General features: G+C 38.0%; 1 protein-coding gene across 2 annotated transcripts; it reads right to left on the reverse strand.

Moving 5' to 3' along the window:
* Window positions 1-872: 872 nt before the first annotated feature.
* THUMPD3 (THUMP domain containing 3) lies at window positions 873-21,273 on the reverse strand. Of its 2 annotated transcripts, none has more exons than XM_061396328.1 (10): window positions 21,109-21,273; window positions 19,378-19,666; window positions 18,249-18,326; window positions 12,229-12,705; window positions 10,071-10,201; window positions 7,261-7,330; window positions 4,866-4,981; window positions 3,757-3,867; window positions 2,877-3,000; window positions 873-2,702 (listed from the first exon to the last, which is right to left on the reverse strand). In XM_061396328.1, the coding sequence occupies exons 2-10, from the start codon at window positions 19,630-19,632 to the stop codon at window positions 2,553-2,555; spliced, it is 1,512 nt and encodes a 503-aa protein (XP_061252312.1). In that variant the 5' UTR covers window positions 19,633-19,666; window positions 21,109-21,273; the 3' UTR covers window positions 873-2,552. The 2 variants fall into 2 exon arrangements, with proteins under 2 accessions (XP_061252312.1, XP_061252314.1); XM_061396330.1 differs by lacking the exon at window positions 21,109-21,273 and adding an exon at window positions 20,793-20,881.
* Window positions 21,274-22,608: the final 1,335 nt, after the last annotated feature.

Genomic DNA, 22,608 nt, shown 5'->3' on the forward strand with positions numbered 1-22,608 from the left:
TTCATCATGGAATATATAATTAAACAGTTGTTACTTCATAACTGATTGGTGTATGTGTTAGCCTTAGGACAAAGGTATGAGGGTTGATATAGCAAGCTGCTTATAGTTTTTTCCACATTGTGCACATTTAAAAATTTGGTACAGGAGAGTTTCTCTTGAACTTAAAAATGTAACCAAGGTACAATAATTTGATTTTTTGTCCTAGAATTTTCAAACTTTATATTCTTACATAACACCTCACCTGAACTTGGAAAAGGCTTTTCTCTGCCTAACTCACTAATAATACACACTTGTGGGCATTAATGTACTTTAGGTATTTGATAGACATTTTAAAATACTTCCTTTTTTTTTTCACTTTACAGTCCTTGTAGTGCAAACTTGAACCATGTCTGACATTGGTATGTTAAGAATCTAAAATTTTCTAAAAGTCTTAACTAACATTTGAAAAGAAATGTTTAAACAAATGTTTCTCTCTCTAGCCACTAGTACATTGTCAGTCTCTGAGAGATAACCATCTTCCTTTCCTTTCATTAAACTTAAAAAATCTGTCTCAATGTCTGTTATTTCTCTCCCCCCTCTAAAATATTGAATGTCTGGTCGGTTACCTCAAGTCATTTTTTGTTCAGATTATTAAGATTACCTTCCCCATCTTTTCACATTACCATGGTGCAGCAGGCCCACTTCAAAAGTTAAAAACCAAGATCACACAGCTAGTAGGTGGCAGTGTCATATACAACTCATTCTCGCTTTCCTGAGTCCCTCACGTAGCACATTTCCTGTTCCTGTCACCAGATTACAAAACAATACTAGGGAGGAGGATGACGAACCATTACAGTGTTCACTACATACTTATATCATCTTAAACCACTCTGTTCATGTTTTTATAATGGTATTTAATAGGACTAAAGCTATGATAGATCCGGCAGAAATTTGATTTACTCAAGAACAGCCAATATGCAAAATTGTCCGTTATGTTCAACAAATATTAAATGTCCATGCTGGTAGGTAAATGTGTCTGTCAGGCACTTGGTAAGCAGCAAAGAAAACAGACATGTTCCTTGAACTCTAGTCCTGTGGACTGCGGACTAACAGTTTTAAAAGGTTTGAACAGTTTATTTTGTCAGAGGTGAAAGATATTATGTTGAACCTATAGTAGTGCAACTGTGCATTCTGATGATGGTAGAAACTCCAGTCTAGGATACAAGACCCTTATAAATGTCTCATTTCCAATTCATACTCAAATGGGAGGTACATCAGAGAGAAACCATACAAGGACTATGGATTATGCTGCTAATCTGAACTTTTCTTTCAAAGGAAATAAACACTGTCCTTTTATTCTAGATGAGACATCAAAAGTTAATTATGAATAGCACTGTTATGTAACTAATATGGCACTGAAAAATCTAAGCTGAATGTAGCCAGAACTCCAAAATAAACTGAATACAGAATCCCACATAAAACTCCACATCTAATCTGTCCCAGGGAAGCACTGGTTTCACAAGACTTAATTTTTAGGTTATTTCATTTTCCACTGTTTTGGGAAGGACTTTCTGCAACTAGAAAAGCATATATGGTAGCTCAGCTGGTAAAGAGTCCACCTGCAATGCAGGAGTCTCTGGTTCAATTCCTGGGTCGTGAAGATCCCCTGGAGGAGGGCATGGAACCTGGAGAATCCCCATGGACAGAGGAATCTGGAAGGGCTACAGTCGATGGGGTCAGTCAGACATGACTGAGCAACTAAGCACGGCACAGCAGAGTGACTGAGAAAAATAACAGAAGGACTTGCGTGAAGTTTTTAATTCATCAGTTATCTAGTCCTTTAGAAAAGCCAACAAAAATACTTTTGACAGGTTTATGTCTGATTTTGAAAAGCATCACCTCTGTGTACTGAAAGAAAAATAAAATTTCTTTAAATATGGCTTGTTGGTCCCTTTCATTTACCATTGTATTTGCTGCTATTTACAAATAGGAGTGTCTATCTTCAGATTAATGTGTTAATCTTATTCACTGATGTTATAACTTTTAAGGCAGATAATAAACTATAAGTCTTATAAGACTTATATAAGATTTAGCTTGTCATGGAACAAACACTATTTTACAAAGCATAATAACGCTTCATTTTTAGAAACTAATGTAAAAAACTTGAGCAACTAAACAGCAAAGCTGCACAGGCAATGAAATGTAACCTCATGCTCTGATTAGGCGCTCTTCCTTTCCATGAGGCCAGAGTAGCTTTCTACCTACTGTGGAAAACAGGAACTGTTACAAAGCCTGAAAATGTTCTAAACCCAAATCCCAGAGCATTTTAGTAGGCTTAGCATCTTTAAAGCCTTTTAAGAAAAGTACTAATTGCTCAACTACCCCTTTCAAACAGTGCCAAAAAAAAGCTCTACTTTCTTATAAGACTTATTCCATTTATATCTTTTCCTAACTATGGTGAAGAGATTTATACCAAATCTTTAATACTGTTTTTTCTCTCAAAGCAAGTTCTTTGTGCTGATATTTTCAGTGTCAGGAAGCACAGATACTAGTAATCATTTTCGATCTTTGTATTACCAAGGACATCTTTCTCCATCTTCTTCTGAAGGATGAACAAAACTTTGAGGTGTACGTTTCAGGAGATAAACTGCAGCATGAAGACCCCCTATGTTGACCCAAACAGTATGCACCTTCCGCCATAGGTGTCCCATTCCAGATAATGCCTGTGTATACACAAAAAGAAAAGTAATTAGCTGATAACTGCTTCTCTACCACTCAGAGGTCTTAGTAAAAAACACTGGGAGAAGAGAAAATACATCCTACTCAAATATCCCCAAGTCTAGTTAAAAAGGTCCCAAATTTGTCACAGGCTGAGGTTTTGCACTAACATACAGCACCTTGGCAAAGCATTTCTTGTCCTGAGTCAGTAGTACAGCTCGGCCTGTCCCTGGTCTGCAGACACGGCTCATCTCCCGCAGGCAAGCTGGATAAAGGTTCCAGTTTCTCTTCTTGGAGCCCATCCTATAACAGGAGGTCGAATAAGTCACTTACTTTTGCAAAAGGTAAGTAGCTAGGACTGTATATGAGAAGTTCTTAGAAATTCATTGCAATAAGAAAATCCTGAAGTATGAAAAAAGTTGCCTTGTAAAACCACGCTTTGCCATTTATGTGTCAAATGATCAGACTAGTAAATTGCTTAGAATCTTGAATGGGCTGAACTGGTTAAGGGTAAAAGAAACTGACAACTATAATAGTTAATATAGGTTGTCTTAATATAAGCAGTTATATAACAAAATGCATGTATGCTCAGTGGTGTCGGAGTCTACAGCGCAATGGGGCTACTGGAGTGGGTTGCCATTTCTTTTTCCAGGGGGTCTTCCCGACCGAGGGATCAAACCTGCATCTCCCTTACTGGCAGGCAGGTTCTTTACTAGCTGAAACACTGGGGAAGCCACATAAACCAGTGATTAAAAAACATCCTGAGATTTTCTCCACCTTTCTCTGAAGTATTAATGTAATTCAACAGTGGGCTACAAAGTGGATGAACCTCCTGTGATGGTCAGGATCAAAGTGTAGTTAATACACTTCTGAGTTCTCAGAAGAAACAAAATGGGTGAATCTATCATACTGTTAAAGGAAGTAAAAACCTAAGTCTCCTAAAAGAAATCGAAGATTTCTGACAGAATAAGCTCAAAAGAAAAGACAACAGATTTAGAAGATATGTGGGTACTAATATAATAACAAATGAAAGTAAAACTCATTTTTTAGAAGTCTCACCTTTTTCCAAATGGCATGTCTGTGACAATAATGTCTACAGAGCCAGTTCTTAGTGGCAGGTTGCAGATATCCCACTGAATAGTATCTATGGGCAAGCCCAAGGGCAGTTTGCTGTGGGGACAAAAGAAAAGGTGCTTCAACATATCCTGAAGAATGAAATTAAAAAAAGACTTCTCAAGAGACTGTTACAGTATCCAAAAATTAAAATGAAATCAGTGACAACATCTGCAACTTAGCAAAAATGTTGAAGGTAGCATGTATGTGGAAAGCACAGATCATAAGCTAAAACACTTATAATATGTAAGAACAAGTAAATTTAGAAATTAGTTAAGACTGATTTTCAACTTTAATTGCATAAGAAAATATTAATATTTTAATATGTACTTGTTTTATAAGAACAGATTTTGAAAAAATGATTTATGAGTTATGAGTCTGAATGAATCAAATATTGGGATACACGTGGTCCTGCAAGGCTATGAAATCATCAAAAGTGGTCCTGAAGCATACCAATAAGAAGACATTAAAGATTATATGGGTGGGATAGACAAATATTTGGTATTCGGTGACTCTTCCCCCTGGATTTCTCTAATTCCTGTAACATTTAGCACAGGATTGAATTCCTTGTTTGTATTCAATTAAGTTTCAGACAAAAGGGCACCACTGCCATCTTCCTCTTCCCTGAGACCTGGGAGGATAGCTAAGGCCCCTCCTCTCACCCCTGCATGGGGTGCCTTCTCCAAACTACATTACCTACTTAATAAAACATTTCCAGAGACAAGATCGCTTGTGCCTCTATTAAGTCCCCAACTAGATGGCTGCACGCATAATGGAAAACTTACAAAATTAAAATGAATCTATGTAATTCTTCTATGTGGAAAAGAAGATATAGGAATAAGAAGGAAGACAGAAATTTAAATAGTTGCATTAGGGTAAGGGAAATTATAGTTAAAATATTTTAAAAATATAAATTAGTTTCAGTCAACTTTAAATGAAGTCTCTCAGAATGTATATTTGGTTATAATGTCACAATGCACTGGTTGTATTAATTCATAAAGCCAATATGAAATTTGATTATCTAAGTGATGCTACAAAATCTTTTAAATTTTTACCCTTCTTTAACTTGGATCTTGGTCAATAAAGATGAGATGTTATTTGCAGCTCTATTCACAGCCAATGGATTATTATCACCAGCAATATGATAACAGTTAGACCATTCTGTAGCCCCCTAAAAGACAAGAGTATTTATTAAAACAGAATTAGCAAACTGCAAAAAAAAAAAAGAAAACCCCAAAATGATTAAAGGTAAAATCATTTCAACCACTTGTCAATATTCAAGACAATCCAAGTCAATAATCCAATGCTTTTCTAAAGTGGCAAAACACTGCATGCTGTCAACATTGCTACCTCCCTTGCTTGAAACACCCTCCTGTTCTTTCTGTTTGCTCAACTCTCACTCATCTTTGAAGTCCCAGCTCAAACGTCATGCCCTCTGATGTCAACCCCAGCTCTCCAACCTGTCTCTCATTTGCCTCTCCAAAAGCACTTTGTACATATATCTGCCACTGTACTTTTTCCCTTTTTCATACTTCTGTACCTATCTGCTCCTCAACAAACCTGGGAACTCCTTAAGGATAGGTCTGGTATGTTATTTAATCCTTCACCCAGTACTCCCTACCACACAGGAGGCCTTGCAGACTTTAAATGTACTTTGAAAAAGTTAACCAAATCAAACTGACTAACCTATACCCTTTTGTGATTATGGGATTTTTATATAATCTGAGAAACGAATACTTAAGAATTTAAATGAAGTGTAATCTTCATTATATGGGCTTTTGAATGATAACCACTATATTCTTGAAAGGATTTTGTAAGTTTAAAATATGTCAACAGAACATAAACCCTGAGCTTTTCGTATTATTTGTGCAGTGAGGTGACACACTGCCCTAGGCATGAACAATGTTCTGTGCAGATTAACAGGTTTCTGACATGAAAGCACAAACAGTTCTGCTCTCGGTTTAGGGATGAGTAACAGCACCTCTTTCTTGGTAAACAGTAATACCCCCTCACCCATGGACACAGTGCTTCACAGCTTTTTCTTTTGCCCAGACCCTTGAGGGTAATGGAGAAGGGTGTGATGAAAGCCTCAGGTGATTTCTGATTGCCCAATATTCATTTTTTCTTCTAAACCTATTTATGTAGATTTTCAGCTCCTGAAAGACAAGGGTTTTGTAGTACTTCCAAGTTTTAAAGGGAGTATTCGAAATTAAATATTTTAGAGTTTGGTGAACAAACTGTCTCTATAACCTGTCAATTCCTTTCATAATTTCATTCATTTGGATCATATATCAGCCTAGGTTCTTCTACATTGACATTCTCAGGTCTACCCCTACATGGAAGGGCCTCGAACATTTTCTTTCTGACGGCAGTGCCAGGGGCTCTTCTGGACTGTCTCTAGCTCTAGTTGTGTATTTCTTGACATGTATTGACCTTCACTGCTATTCCAGACAACATTCACATCATGGTTCAAAGCTGGAGAGCACTCTGCTTTGTTTCCAGAATTCTTTGCGACAACAACTGATTTTCCTCTGTGTGGCTCCTGAGCCAGAGTAAATTTCTCTAGTTGATACTAGCAGAAAACAGCAATCATCTGGACTACTGTGATTTCCTTCTGGGATCCTAATTCCCAGGTGGCAGATGTCCTTTCCTAAGTGCACTCTGGATTATTTTTCCCTTTGTAGGTTGCTTTGGACTTGTTCATGTGTCCAGTTTATGCTCACTCAGAATCTGTGGTATCTCCCTGAAGTTTCTTCCCACTGGCTTTACATATACTATATTTAAGGAACTTGCTATGTTTCACAAGTTTAAGCAATTTTACTGGGAGTGCCCTCTTCTCAATTATAAAAGTTTAGATAATACTGATTTAATAACAATGATTCAAGCAAACTCTCCTGTTAAATGTTCTCCACTTAGAAAACGCCTTTCCATTTCTTGCTTTGCTTTAGGTAGTTTTTGAGTCCTCTCAATGTGATTTGAGAGGTTTTTTTTTTTTTTTAACTTTGTAACCTTGCTAAATATCCTAAAAAATCGAAATAATGTTCCTAGGTTTCCCCATCATACTACTATACTTGCTCCCTCAAGAACCTAAATGGATTAAGAAACATAATCTCACTTTATAGAGATTAAATGCCCTCTTCCAGTTTATGCTTGTGCCTTCAATTACCTTTTCTGTTCAAGTCTACCCATTTGTCTACAGAAATGGGACGCATCAGTTTGTAATTCTCAGCCTTCTCTGTAATCCAGTGAATAAACATGACTTCTAATCTAAAGCCTAGTCCTTGGCTATTTATAGTAGGTGGCTACATCTTTATCACAAAAGTTCCAGCTTTACTAGTGTAATTCACTCAAATCTTGGGTCCATGGACTTAACCTTGGTCATTACCCATTAGTTCTAGAACATTCTGGATGTATCACTTTCTTATCTAAAAGCTAAAGGAAAGTTATTACCTCAATTGGTATTGCCCCTGTTCCACACATCGGATCAACTATTATATCAGTGGGCTGAGGTGCACAGAGCCTAGAGAAGAAAACAGCCTATGTGAACAGATGTCAACAGCCAAGACACCCACAATAACTATTCCTGATGCTGTCAGATCACAGGTCTGTTATGCCAGCCTGAAGAAACAACAATCAGTATTTATTTTAAAGATAAATTTGTAACTATATGTTGAGGCTATAGCCTGGCACTTAAAAAAAATTACACATAACTAAAAGTCCTCTATCGTCCAAAATCTCTATTTCACTTTGAATGGAATTTGGCTTATAGATCTTTTCATGTGTGTGTGTGTGTATGTACATATGCTTTTAGAAAATACCTGTTATTCTGTATATAAACTTGTGTTGTTACATTGAAAACTCAAAAGTGTCAAGTACAACATGTATCAATACAAGTTTACTGGCAATTACTCATTCAGGATTCCTTTCCTAATTACTTTTAAAGACAATAAAGGTTGCTATTAAAATAACTACTTTAGTTTTCAGCTCTTAGTATTTGCCAGGCATGGAATTAAGTTCTTTGCATGCATTATCTCTTTTAATCCTTTTAACAGCCTTGTGAGATAGGTTACTATTATTATTCTCAGTTACAGATAAGCTGATGCAAACCCATCCATCTGTGGATGCAAAGCTAATAGGTGACAGAGTCAGAATTAGAGGCATTACTGTTAGTGGCTTAAATGTTACCGCCTCTATGAAATATCTCCTCAGACAGGTGACAAGGTTCTTCTTTCCTTCTTTTGTCCTGCTATTCTTTCCACATTCTATTATGGTTCTCCCTCACAAAACTGAGATTCCTGAGGACTAACACTGGACTCCTTTTTCAAATTAATTTGGAGTATAGTTGCTTTATAGTTGGTAAAGAATCTGCCTGCAATGCAGGACACTCGGGTTTGATGCCTGGGTTGGGAAGATCCCCTGGAGAAGGGAAAGGCTACCCACTCCAATATTCTTGCCTGGAGAATCCCATGGACAGAGGAGCCTGGCAGGTTACAGTCCATGGGGTCGCAAGAGTCGGACACAACTTAGCAACTAAACCACCATAGTTGCTTTAATACTGGATTCTTATTGTAACGCCTGTCCAGCTTTCAAGAGTCTTCTCCAACACCACAGTTCTGGACTGCAAGGAGATCCAACCAGTCAATCCTGAAGAAAATCAGTCCTGAATATTCATTGGGAAGCTGAAACTCCAATACTTTGACCACCTGATGCGAAGAACCGACTCGTTGGAAAAGACCCTGATGCTGGGAAAGATTGAAGGCAGGAGGAGAAGGGGACGACAGAGGATGAGATGGTTGGATGGTATCACCGACTCAACGGACAGGGGTTTGAGTAGGCACTGGGAGTAGGTGATGGACAGGGAAGCCATGGGTTTGCAAAGAGTCTGACACCACTGAGCAAGTGAACTGAACTGAACTGTCCAGCTCTACTTCCCCATTCCTGCCCCTCAAAACACAGAGCAACGGAATCCTTGGCAACCCTCTTGGGAGTAAGCAACTCTGTACTCCCAGCCACTGTTGCTGGGTCTGAGTAAACACATGACCGAAACTGTCAATCAGATTCTCTCTTCTTCTAACCATTGGGAACAAAGAGCTAGAAACCCTGGTTATTTAAAATTGGAAACATAAATTTAGATGAGGGGGAGCCATTTATAGAGATAAGTAGAGCCAAGAGCCCATGGGCTCCCAGGGGAGATAAAAGTGACTGTTTAGGTTTCTGGTGGTTTTCTCTAAGACCAGGATCCTACTTTTCTTAAGACATGGCTTTCAGTTTTTCTGTGGGTTCCCCAAGACATCTCAGTATTTTGCTATTAATTCCCACTCCCACACAATCATCACTTTTTTAAATCTTAAACTAGCTTATTTAGGTTTCTAACAGTTGCACCCATAATAATTCTCTATATTCCTGGCTCCTACCATAATGCCTTCAGTAGATAATAAATGTTTGTTAAATGAATGATGACTAGGAGCTCTTCCTTAATCAAATGGGCCCAGTTTTCCTACTGTTGTCATTGAATTGACAGGTTCCAATTGTGTTGAACTAGGATTCCAAGGATGAGCAGGGGAAAAGAGGAAGCAAAGATTGGAGGACAAGGAAATAGAATTAACTACCAGGTATGCCAGGTACTCTATGTAACAGGTATTTTGCATCTGTTTCTGCATTTATTCCTCACTCATAATCCTTTAAGTCTCACATCAAACCTATTTTGCAGTCTGGCAAACAGAAACCTAGAGAAGACATCTTGTCCTAGTGGTGGAAAGAAACACCCAAAGGGAAACAGGCAAAGAAGAAAGAAAGCCGTTTTGTTCTTTGAAAAGTAGAAAATTCCAGGATGATTCCTGGGTTTCTGTGAGTATAGAATTTTAACATATAAGTAAAAGCTCTCCGTGTTCATTTATACATTATACACATTTATGAAATCTCTGCTCTCCATCTGCTTCACTGCACAGAAATGAAACAGAACAAAATTTGTTCTATTTCCCAACATGGAATATATCCTTTCTAAACAGAAATGTGACAACTACATTCAAAAGGCAGATGAAAACTATCATTCTCATTTTAAATCAAGAAAATTGAGATATTAATTATGTGATCTTTTCAGAATCTCAAGGAATCAACATTGGATACAAAGAAAGAGATCTTTAACATTTTATCCTGTTCTTTATCTACTAGATTCTAACACAGTACCTCACAAAAGATTTTGAAGGGAAAATTCAAAGCAAAGTGTCCCTTGAAACTACAAGGCTAACTCATTGTCCTACCTGAGCATCCCATAGGCAAGAGTAGATCTAAGAGTTGTGGGTCCAAAATGTGTGATATTTCTTCGGTGGAGACTCTCCTCTGTCAACGCAATGCCCACAACAACTTCATTATCATGGATGTTCAAAAGAACCTACAAACAAAATAAGACAGAATAAAATAGCTTTAAGAGAGTTCAAGTTATACTTATTACTAAGATTTTAAAATTTGAGGCTTAATTAATTTGTTACTTTATTACTGAGGTATCCCTTGCATACAGTAAAATGCACAAATTTTAAGTATGTAGTGCAGTGAATTTTTGCATGTACATGCTGTGTAACCACCACCCAGAAAAAGAGTTTTTCTTGCCCTCTAAGTCAGTGCCCATCCCAGATTGTCATTAATCTGACCACTATCATGATAAATTATTTTTTCTTGAGCTTCATATAAAGGAAATCATTTAGGTATATACTATTTTAGAATTATTTTATTCTCCTTTTGATTCACTGTTTTCACAAGTTAGGTATAACCAGGTTTCCTCTGATTTTTATAAGAGAAACATATTTTGAAGGTTTCCAGGCTTCTAAAATTCATTTAAAAATTTTTTAACTTTGGGGGAAAAAATTCCAAACATATAGAAATGCTTAGAAGAATACTGGCACAATGAACTCTTAACTATACCCTTCATTTAGATTAACCAACTGTTAATGCCAGGCCACATATGCTTTAACACCTATTATTTTCTTAGTACTTTAAAAAAATCTGACTCATAAGTAATGCCTGTGAAAAAATTTTTTTGGTCCTAGTTATAGTTTTTCTAGCACACAGTTAAATATAAACTATTCAAATAAAAGAAAAATGAGTTCTCCCATCTTCCACCTCAAATTTCCTCATCATGATCTCAACAGCAGCAGTTAACACCTAGCTCTATGCAAACCACTGTTCTACACACTTTATTACCTCATTTCATATCTACCCCCTCTGAGCTAGATATTATCCTCCTCCTCTTATAGATAAGGAAATTAAGACAGAAAGAGGTCACTTTTACTTGCCCAAAGTCATACAGCTCATAAACTGGGGTTTAAACCCAGGTAGTGGGGTTTTCTTGGTGGTCCAGAGGCTAAGACTCTGCACTCCCAAGGCGGGGGGCCCAGGCTCCACTCCTGGTCAGGGAACTAGATCCTGCATGCTGCAACTAAGAGTTCACATGTCACAACCAAAGACCCCACATGCTGCAACTAAGAGCCAGCACAGCCAAATAATATAAATAAATAAACCCAGGTAGTACAGCTCCCGAATCTCCTCTGAGCCCTTTTGCTAACTCTGGACATCACTGTTGTAGTCAGCCTGTTCATCATCATAACAGCTGTTACAAGGAAAAAGGAATGAGGAATTGTTCTTCCAATTTGATATGCAAAAATAAAAAGAATAACGACTTGCCCCAGATTCAAGTGTCCCAAAAGCAACAGTAAAAACATCAGCTGCTAGAGGCTGTTAAACTGTTGGAGATGGAAAGATTAGTCAGTATGGTCCACATGGAATCACCCATATAGCAGAAGATTGAGACCAAGGAGAGTGAGCATGTTAAAAAGGAGGATCTGAGCTTGGGAATATAGCGCAATTTAAGAAAGAGGAGAGCCGGCTCCAGGATGAGTGTTAGTAATGATGTCCTCGTTTTAGAAGGTCAAGGTTTGTTTTAAAAATATACCCCACTTCAGTAGCAAAGTCTGCAACCGAGACACACAACAACAAAACAGTTGCTTTAATTCTTTTGAATTTTATAATCTGAATGTGTCCACACCATGTTAGAAAAAGCACTAGGTTAGAAATTAGAAAACTCAAGTCTCAATAGCTCCCCCACTACTGTGCATGTAGTATAGACCAGGTATCATTCCAGATACTTCAAAAGTATAATCTCATTTAACCTTTAGGACACATAGGTATGAAGTGTTATTGCTCCAGTTCGAAATGGAGGCTCAGACAGAATATCTTGTCCAAAGCTACACAGTTATGGAGTACAAATCTGGATTTGGCTCTGTCTCCATTGCTCATACTCTTATTAATGATACCCCATTAACTTTGTGACCTCAGTTTAATTGTCCATAAGACTGAAGTCTTGAAAATTCTACAAATTTGTTATGACAACCTTCTTGAATCATCACAGTAAGAACATGCACTTACCTCCACATCAAAGTTAGTCATATCAGCCTTCCACTTAAAATAATCTTGAACAGCACCCCCAAAATCTCTTGCTGCCTCATTTGAGGAAAAGCAGTGTTTCTCTCCTGCCCTGTTGCATGTGACTCTAAACTTCAGCACTTCCGGATCAGCTTCTTCTTTTGAGTTTTCCTCAGTCTCATCTTTGCAAGATGTCAAACCATCACCTATTAATGTTGATACCTGCTCTTTGATGGCTGGATTTTCATAACAGTCTGAGATCTGTGAATCTGAGACACTGTTAGTTAACTCTTTTTTAACATCCTTCTCAACTGTTGTGTCTCCTCGTCCATTATCAATCTTCTGTTTACTTGAATTCGGATTTATCTTTCTGCGCTTTGTTTTTTTTTTCTTGAAACATGTGTTAATTTTCCATATTTTTAAAGGGTCTGACCATGGAAGCTTCCCAGCCAATTCCTCAAAATCCTTTAGAACTTCTTCCTATAAAAGACAGAGAATGAAATCCATTAATTTCATTCATTTCTTAACACTTTAATTGAACAAATAAACTCCTACTTTGCCTATGGACTACATTAATCGCTATGTTGGGGGTGGCAGGAGTACAGGACAAAAGAGTAAATAATATAATGCCTATAACTGAGGAAATTAAAGTCTTAATTGAGAATATTAAGACGTATACAAATTAAGGCCACTACAGAATAATACAAGATAGAATGGTAGGTCACAAGCTGGGCTTCTAGGTTAAAATGTAAGCAAATAAGAACTATTAACAGTGGTTACCTCCAGGGAGGGGAAGTGGGTGGATGAAAGACATGGGAGGGCAGCAGACCTCTCAATGACTGACTTCCTATTTAATTTTGTGGCTGTGTATACATACTATTTTTGAAAAGAAAAAACCCAAACTTTAACAATTAAAAAGGTATCTATCCAGTATCTAAATAGTATCTACAGTCATCTGTGAAAAAAATAAATCTGATCACGTGTAAAGTACCTCAGCAGCTGATTATATCCCCGCAAATTTAAATTCCCTAAAAAGCCCAAATAACCCAACTCCTGTCTATGTTTCTTTTCTTGTATCATGTCAGGATCATCTCTCCCAAGCTTCTCACCTCTGCTTCACATGTGAAGGTATGTGCTTCACATAGCCTCTCTGCACTGCTGGCTCCCTTCTCATTATTCAACAGCAGTTTAAAAAGCACATCCTCTGAGAGACCTGCTCTACTCTCAAGTCACTCTCATTTTATTTTCTTTATATAACTTGGCATCATCTAAAGTTTTAGGTTCATTACCAAGGCTCCTCTCAGGAGGTAAATACAGGGACTTCCCTGGTGGTCCAGAGGCTAAGCCTCTGAGCTTCCAGTGTAGGGGGTGCAGGTTCAGTCCTTGGTTAGGGAACTAAGATCCCACATGCCACACGGCATGGCCAAAAAGAAAAAAAAAACAAAAACCCAAAACAACAAGAAAAAGAACAACAGAAACACCAACTCAATAGTAATAGAATCTACATGGTATCTGTTAATCTAGAACCAGAACATAAGAATTCTAACGTAAGAATTCCTGAGTACAGGGAAGCTCAAGCAGAGGTGTAGGAAGACACCTGAGGAAGGATACCTACACATCTCAGGCAAAGGGGCGAGCAGTCTGCAAAGGAGGAACAAATAAATTCTCTGGAAAAGCAGGGAAGAAGAGAATGCACCAAGAGGGAGCTTCCCTGAATCTTGTTTGTTTCCAAAGGCAGCAGAGGAGAGAAATGGAGGCTGAAAAAGGAATCTCAGAGACTGGCTCTATTTGCTGGAGAGAAAGAATAGAGATTTGCAGAAATATTCTATATAGTAAATAACCTTAAAGTTCCTGAACCTTTCCAGCTAGGGAGAAGGAATGGTTAAAATAACTCAGTAAATGGTATGGAAATTATACCTCAATAAAGCTATTTAAAAAAAGAAGGAAAAGGAGAACTCATTCACCCACAACCTTTTGCCAGAAGGAACTTCACAGTGAATCAGGGGGATTTCTTGCTGGCCTGGAACAGTTCCTGAATCTCCTGAACTCCCTCATTCAAGGATGAGCAATTATCAAAACTTATTAGCACCAGACTTACATGAATGGAAAAAAGGAGGCAAGGGACAGAAAAACAAACAGCAGAAAACAACCAGTGACCAGAAAGATACTGACACAAAGCAACTGAAATCCATGATGAGATATGTTGCTGCTGCTGCTAAGTCGCTTCAGTCATGTCTGACTCTGTGCGACCCCATCGACGGCAGCCCATGAGGCTCCACCATCCCTGGGATTTTCCAGGCAAGAACACTGGAGTGGGTCACCATTTCCTTCTCCAATGCATGAAAGTGAAAAGTGAAAGTGAAGTCGCTCAGTCGTGTCCGACCCTCAGCGACCCCATGGACTACAGCCCACCAGGCCCTCCGTCCATGGGATTTTCCAGGCAAGAGTATATGTTGACATGACATCAAAAAAATCTAATAAGGAAATACTTCTGCAACATAAGAGCTCAAAGAAGAGATATAAAAGCAGGAAAAAGATGAGGGGAGCTGCCAGAAGAAGATGAAACAGGAGCTTGTAGAGTTCAAAGAAAAAGTTGAATGAGAAAACAAAACCATTGCAAAAATGCAGATTATATTAGAGCACCACTTATGAAAGCCACTGCTGAAAATACAGTAAGGGATGTGAAGGAAACAAAGCAAATACAGTAAAAATGAGCAAAGATTTTGAAAAGGACTAGAGAGAACAACAGAAAACATCAAAGACAGTCCAAAGAGATCCTACATATGTATAACTGGTTTATCCCTGATAAAGGGATTTACAATAAAACATATTAAAAAAATAATTCAAGAAAACTTAAATATAAATGGATATGAATTGCTCTAGAGCTTGACATGTCCTAACTAGGAATTATCAACAAGGAGACATATTCCGGTGACTTCAAAGATTGAAAAAAAAAAATCATCTGGGCATCAAGCAGAAATAAAAAGAAAGCAACAAATATGGGGGGGAAATAACAGGGTGGCTTCAGATTTTTCCATGGCAACATTTCATGCTAGAAGAAAATGAACAATGTCTATGATATTCTTAAGGAAGGAGAGCATGACTCCCAATTTTAAACCCAAACTATTAATCAAGAATAGAGGAGAAAGACAAACATTTCTGAACTCATGCCATCCAAGAGATAAACCTGTAACAAAAAGACAAGCAGTGTGCCTATAATCAATTTAACGAAAAGACTAAAACAAAAAACAAACATACGGATTATGACAGCAAAACAGAATGTAAATGTTACAAAGGGATGTATCCTTGGAGGGAAAGGTAACAGAACATGGCAAGTAATTTAAGCACACTGATATCTTCTTCTCTTGTACCCTGAGGTCAAAGGACAGAAATTAAAGCTAATGTTTTTTAAAGTATACTCAAAGGATTTAAAGGCATATGGGTCAGCACCAAGAAAAATTATAAAACTGGAGGATGAAAGGGAGGAAGGAAAAAAAAAAGAAAGGGAGGAAGGAGAGACGTGGAAAATATGCCAACTTCATCACTGCTCTTAGTAGAGATTCAAGAAATACTGTGTAAACAGTAGATTAAGTTGTATTTATAAAAGTTAACAGCTAGAGAAAGATCACAAACTTTCCAAATATTTTAAAACACATGCACGTGGAAAAAGCAAACACATAAATTTTTAAAAAGCTAAATGTGTGTAACATAAACATGACAGAACCAAGACCACACATTTCTGTTGTATCAATAAACATCAATGGGATAAACTTATCAAACAGAAAAATGATCCGCAGACTGAACATGTACATGGATGTATGTAGGATGTTCATTGCACCACTGTAATGACGAGAGTGTGGACAATCCCAATGTCCTAAAATGGGACTGATTACATTGTGATGCAGTCAAATCCAACAATGATAGCGGTGTGATCTCCAAGATGACAAGTAAAAACACAGAACAGAACAGTATGTACAGTATACTTCCATTTGTGTAAATATGTAAAAAAAATATACATATTAAAATATCTCTTGAAGGATATCTAAGAAATTGGTAATAACTGTTGCCTTCAAGAAGGGAAATGGATAGTATGAAGACAGAGGAACATGTTTCACTGTATATCTTTTCAATCTTTACAATTTTGTTCTAAATAAATATATAAACTGGCTAAACAATTTAAATCACAGGTGTTACCCTTTTAAAAAAATTAGTTAATAAAAAAGCTAATAGAATTAATGATATCATCTGAGTATTTAAAAATAGAGAACCCATTAGGATGGTTAAACTAACAGGTTTTTATAGACATGCGAAAGTATAATGCAACAAAGGAAAAAACTGATGGTCAACAGAATGAAAACTAGAAGCCAAACAAAACAAAGTTCTACTGGGGGCATGTTGCAACTCAAGTCCACAAAGGGCTTAACAATTTTTTACGGTCACATGCAACAGAAGTTGCTCTTGCAAAGATCTGAAAATCTACTTTAATTCTTGCTGTTTTCTTCTGGGACTTCTATCAGTAACCTGCTTTGCAGTTACTTAGAAGGCAGCTCTGGAAATATGGCTCCATAATACCAAATTCACCTCCAATTAGAGAGATCAAGAATACCCCAAATAATACAAATTCCAGGATGGCAAAAACATGGCAATTGAAGAAAATATTATTAATAATACCCTAGTAGGTTAGAGGCAAGAATTTAAGATGGACACATATTTTAAAAATATGTCAACATTTATTCATGTATAGAATCAGCTATTAAAATTTTGAAATACTTAAGAGCAAAGATTGTCAGCAGCCTGCCTGTTATTTACTAATTTTGTAGATATGATTTGGTTGGCAATGCCCGTTAGAAGGCTGAAGGGTTATAAAACTAGTGTTAAAAGTTACATTTTTAGTTAATAAAATTATCATCTATTTGCAGTCTGAACTCTTTTCGATCTGTTTTTTTCTACGTTGTGGGTTCATATCAGTTTGACTGGTTTCTGAATGATGTTTTGGAAATCAACCTGTTACCAATAAATAAAAATTAGACAATCAGGCGGCACATCATAGTTTTAAAAAAGATTATTTCTAATATAGGCAATAAAACTGAAAGAAAAAGGTTTTCAAGCATTTGACTCTGGAAATGAGACCTTTAAAAGGCAATGTGGAAAAATACTAAAGCCGGACTGTGATCTATTTTCAGCCTTCAGCTTAGGCAGCTTCTCAATATTTAGGAATCTGATGCTAAATACAAGTTAGGAACAAAGCTGTTGTCCTAACAACTGAAGGAGTATTTAGATATTGCTTTGGCTTTATTGCAAAAAAACAAGTTAGAGAAGAAAGCAGGGCAAAAAATAGAATGGTGAGAGAAAGTGTTATTGGTAGATGACACAAACTGATGCCTGCTCTTTGCTTCACAGCCTGGAAGCAATTCTATTTGAATCCATATATATCAGCAAAGCTCATCTAAGGTGCCTTTCTTTTGTTAGAAAGTCAAATCATTTGTTCTATTTCTTGTTAAGTTTTTGTTTTTCAATATTGATTTTTATTTCTTTGTTCTGTTATTCTTTCCCCTTTAAAAGACAATGGGATATAGTTAACATATAATTTTAGTCTCAGGTATATACAAAATGATTCAGTATTTGTTTACCCTGGAAAATGATCAACACAACAAGTCTAGTTAACATCTGTTACCATACAGTTTTCTGGTGATGACAACTCTTAAGATCTACTATCTGAGCAACTGGAAAATGTGCAGTACAGTATTACTAACTACAGTCACCATGTTCAGTTCTCTTATAACTGGAAATTCGTATCTGTTGACTTCCTGCACCCATTCCCCACACCCTGCAATAATTATTTTTAAAAGCAACTTTTGAAAATGGATTATCAACAAATCTCTGGATTTTACTGTAAAAGCCTCCCAGTATTCTATGATCATAAAAGAAGCAGTAATGCTAAATGATACACAGAATATGAAAAGTGGAAATAATCTCTTTGGGAAGATGGCTCAAAATTAGCTTCCATGTTTAGGAAAGCTTACCTTTGTTTCTTTGAACTGGTAATCCTTAAACTCCTGAACAACCACAAATAAATTATCAACTGATCTCAGACAATGAACCTGGGTAGGGAAAAAAAAATTTTAAGAGACAAATTCTGGGCAAGCTTTTGAAGTGCATAAACTATCAACATTTAAATATAAAAATTAGGTACAAAGATTTTAAAGCAGCTAATACCTATAATTTGTATTTAATATTTTTCCCATTTCCCCACCCTCCCATCTTTTTGGCTACCCATCAGGTTCTATTCCCCTACAGAAAAGGAAAAAAGACAGATGGAAGACTAGAAGCTAGAAGTATTCTGTGGGCAGCAGAGTTAGGAGAGAAGGAAAAGATGAAGCAGTGAAATGGGGCTTTATTCTGCCCTCACGGCTCTCTGGGGTATACTGTGTAGGGTCTGATCTCCAGCTTGGTGATTATTAGCTAAGTAACCTTGTGCAAATTACCTATTATTAAGCTTAATGATTAATGAGGATAATGATAGTGCCTATCTTTACAAAGCTGCTGAGGTTATTAACTAAACACTGGATGAAAAATACAGGGCCTACTATATGCCAGATACTAAGAGCTTAGGAAATGTTGACCAAAAAAACCCCCAAAACACATGCAATAATCCCTGGCCCCGTGTTGCTTATGTGGTAATGAGATACAGCTTAGTGTTTACTCTAGAGGGATGGCGGTTTGCTGACCTTCACTTCTCACTTTCAGTGATCCTAATTACTTTTGAGCATGAATAAATTTGACACAGATAGAAAAATCTCTCCCTTTATGCTTCAGTACTGGAGTCTAAATTTCAGCTACATGCCAAAGTAAATAAATTCTAAGAGGAATAACAGATACTAAGAATTTCTTCCTGAGTCTCACAGGATTTTTTCTGGTGAATTGATCCTCAGGAAATATTAGGATCAATTCTAAAAGAAAAATAAATAAATAAATAACTAAAGCAAACTTACAAATCAATACCCAACAGAAAATGCAGGAATACTTTAAAATCACCTGATATAGGGCAGAGCAAAGAAAAGCAGTAAGGATTCCAGAGAGGTCTGTAAACTAAGAAAGTAAACATAAAATCATCTATTTAGAAAGCCATTTTAAATATTGCTTCATTCAAACCTGAGCCAGACTGTCCACTGAAATGTCAAAGTATATCTTGCCCCGGTCTTTGCTGATTTTGCATGATGACCCCAATTTCTCTCTCACTTCATCTGCAGCTGTTTGCTCAAAACCAGTAGGCACAGTGGCACCAATAGTGACTTGGAGGTGCTCAGACTCACTTCTGGGGCCACTTTCAGTCACTTGTATAGACATCTGGTTCTCACAAAGATTCACATCCAGGAGCTGGTTAGTGGCTTCTTGAACATCAGACATATTGGCAGTGCTTCCAAGATCCTGAATATAGTCCCTTTAAAAGTAGTACAGAAAAGAAAAAGAAATAATGCCTAAAACATTATCACCTCTTACTTCAACTATAATTAAAAATATTTAATTTGGAGGTCTAGCAGAACAATCCAACATAACCAAATCAGTATTCACCAAAGTTATACGGACTGAATAACATGGGTCAAAGTGGAGGATTTAAAATACAGTATTATTAAAAAAGCAACACAGATACTATGGAAGAAATGTAGACAGACAAGTCTTTCCACAGCATGCAACTTTTGGTTTGAGATCACCCATCTTGATGATAGTCATCACATAACTACAGAAGTTAATCTCAAAACAGAGGTTGCTAGAGCACATTTAAAAATATTTCCGCATTTAATCCTTCTTCAGCTAGTAGTTAACAACAGGGGGCTTTGGAATTTCAGACCTGGGTTTGAATTCTTGTCCTGGACATTCAAAAGTTGAATGACCTAAAATAAGTTTATTTTCCATTGCCTCTATTTCCCCACCTGCCAAATGGGAAATGAATAATGGCTCTCTCATAGGGTTATTAAAAGACTTATGCAAGAATGGCATACTACTGCCAGTTCCTACTTGCTAATTAAGGATGTCTATCTTCCTCTTTGAAATGGATAGTGATTCATGCATTTAAAAAAATTAACTGACCATCTACTGTCTTGTGATTACAAATATTTGAATGCCTAGGACAGGGCAGGCTCTGGGATACATGAATGGGCATCAGTAGAGATCTGTGAATTATCTGAAACTAACTGTAAGCGAAATTTCCTTTATCTGAGCATTTGGTACGGTGGGAGGCAGGGTGGACTAGAAAGGACTAGAGAGCTGGTAGGTGGAGATCAAAAGTTCTCGCCAGATTTTCAAAGTTTCGGGATCCAAAACAACTTAAGCAGACACAGAGTTCCTACACTGTCCCTATTCTGTACCCGGGACAGGCGACACTGTCTAACACAAATAAAAGTCCGTTCCTGCCATTAGTGAAAGTCGCTCAGTCGTTTCCGACTCTTTGCAACCCCATGGACTCTCCAGGCCAGAATACTGGAGTGGGTAGCCGATCCCTTCTCCAGGGGATCTTCCCAACCCAGGGATCAAACCCGGGTCTCCCGCATTGCAAGCGGATTCATTACCAGCTGAGTCAACAAGGAAGCCCATTGTTCCTGCCATTAAGGAGCTCACAATCACTAAATAAGGGAGCGGAAGCCCACGGAAGGGCGTATCCAGCCAAGGTCAGAGTGCCAACCAGTGGCGCAGGCGGGAATGAAACCCACGTCTCCCGACTCCCACCCGAAGGGCCCTAATCACAGGAATCCCGGGGAGCACGTAAAGTCCAGGGAGAGGGAATTAGAAGGGATCCACTGCAGATCGGGCTGAAATGCAGCCAGTGCCCGTCCGGGTCGGAAGACGAAGGTCACTCCTCCCTGCCGAGGGTCAGCGGCGCCCCACCTGGCTACTCCCAGCGTCCGGTTAACCGGCCGTCAGTGTAGACCCTTCCGGCTTCGGAACCCCGCCGGCCCAGTGCGCCCGGTCTCGCTACCGGAAGCCGCCTCTGTGACCCGGAAACGGAAGTCTGGTGGCGCGGCCATAACGGCTCCGAGTAGGGGGCAGGTGCCTGTGAGAGGTCGCTGAGGGAAGAGCATGCGTATAAAGGTCTGTACGCTGTGGTGCCGAATCTGTGGTGGCCCGCCCCTGCGGTTGGGGGCTGAGTCCTCAGCAAACTGAACCGGGAAGGCCGCAGGCCTCGTCGCCTGTCGTCATTGTAACTAATTTTAGAGAGCGCTTAGCGGCACTGGCACTGAGTGAGCGCTTCACACGCGTCATTTGTTCAATACCTCTCAAGTGGCAGGTGCCATCCTTTTTAAAGCCAGGGGAACTGAGTCTGACAACGGTTGACTGTCTTGTCTAAAAGGCAGCTTTTTAGAGGCAGAACTGGGATTTGAACCTGGCTGCTGTGAGGCCAGAAATCTTGCCTTTAGTGTATGAGCCAGTGTTGCTGAAACTAGGCCTTGAGTTGTACTTTGCCTTCATTATTTTTGCCCAATTGTACTGTTGTTTACTTAACATTTTTCTCTAAATGTATTATTTTTAAACTTATTTTTTAAGTAGCTTTCTTTCTTTTTAAGTTTTTTGGCTGCACCGCAGGACTTGTGGGATCTTAGCTTCCTCACCAGGGATTGAACCCTGGCCCCTTGCATTAGCAGTGAGTAATCGTAACTGTTGGGCCACCAGGGAAGTTCCTAAATATATAGTTTTAACAAGATACTTTAGAAAGAAAAATTTTTACAATTCAGCAACACAAAAATAGTTCAGTTTACATATGGGCAAAAAATTGAGTATTTCCGGAGAAGACACACATACAGTCTGTAATCACATGGAAGGATGATCAAGGTCTCTAGTCATTAGGGAAATGCAAATTAAAGCCACAGTGAAATACCTATTTGAGTGGCTAAAGTTTTAAAAAGAGTACAGTTCCACGTTTCAGTAAGGGTGTGAAGTAATGGAACAGTTGGGTGTTGCTGGTGGGAATGCAAAATGGTACAGCCACTTCAGAAAACAGTTTGTCCTTTCCTCAAAAAGTTAAGCAGAATTACCATATGGTCCGGGATTTCTACAGGTATGTAATTACAAGAAAACTGAAAACATGTTAAAACAAAAACTTGTACCTAAATGTGCCAGCAGCTTTATTTATAATAACCCCAAAGAGAAAACAACTTGAATACCCCTCAGCTGATAAATAAGTAAATGTGGTATATCCACACAATACAGTATTATTCAGTCATGAAAAAAGGAATGAAATCCTGGAACGTGCTACAGTATGGATGAACCTTGAAAACACGCAAAATGAAAAACAGGAACAAGCCCCTCCTCAAAAAAACCTGTCCCGAAAGACCACATGTTCCATTTGTATGATGTGTCTAGAATATGCAAATATACAGAACAGAAAGA

Source organism: Bos javanicus, chromosome 22 (genome assembly GCF_032452875.1).
Source record: "Bos javanicus breed banteng chromosome 22, ARS-OSU_banteng_1.0, whole genome shotgun sequence".
Taxonomy (NCBI): domain Eukaryota; kingdom Metazoa; phylum Chordata; class Mammalia; order Artiodactyla; family Bovidae; genus Bos; species Bos javanicus.

Coding starts and splice junctions, on each gene's coding strand:
- THUMPD3 (XM_061396328.1), bottom strand. CDS start 19,632: ATGTCTGATGTTCAAGAAGCCACTAACCAGCTCCTGGATGTGAATCTT. Junction 4,982..7,260: donor CAGGGGCAATACCAATTGAG/GTAATAACTTTC, acceptor CTTGTCTTTTAG/GGGGCTACAGAATGGTCTAA. Junction 3,868..4,865: donor AAGATCCAAGTTAAAGAAGG/GTAAAAATTTAA, acceptor TTGTCCCCACAG/CAAACTGCCCTTGGGCTTGC.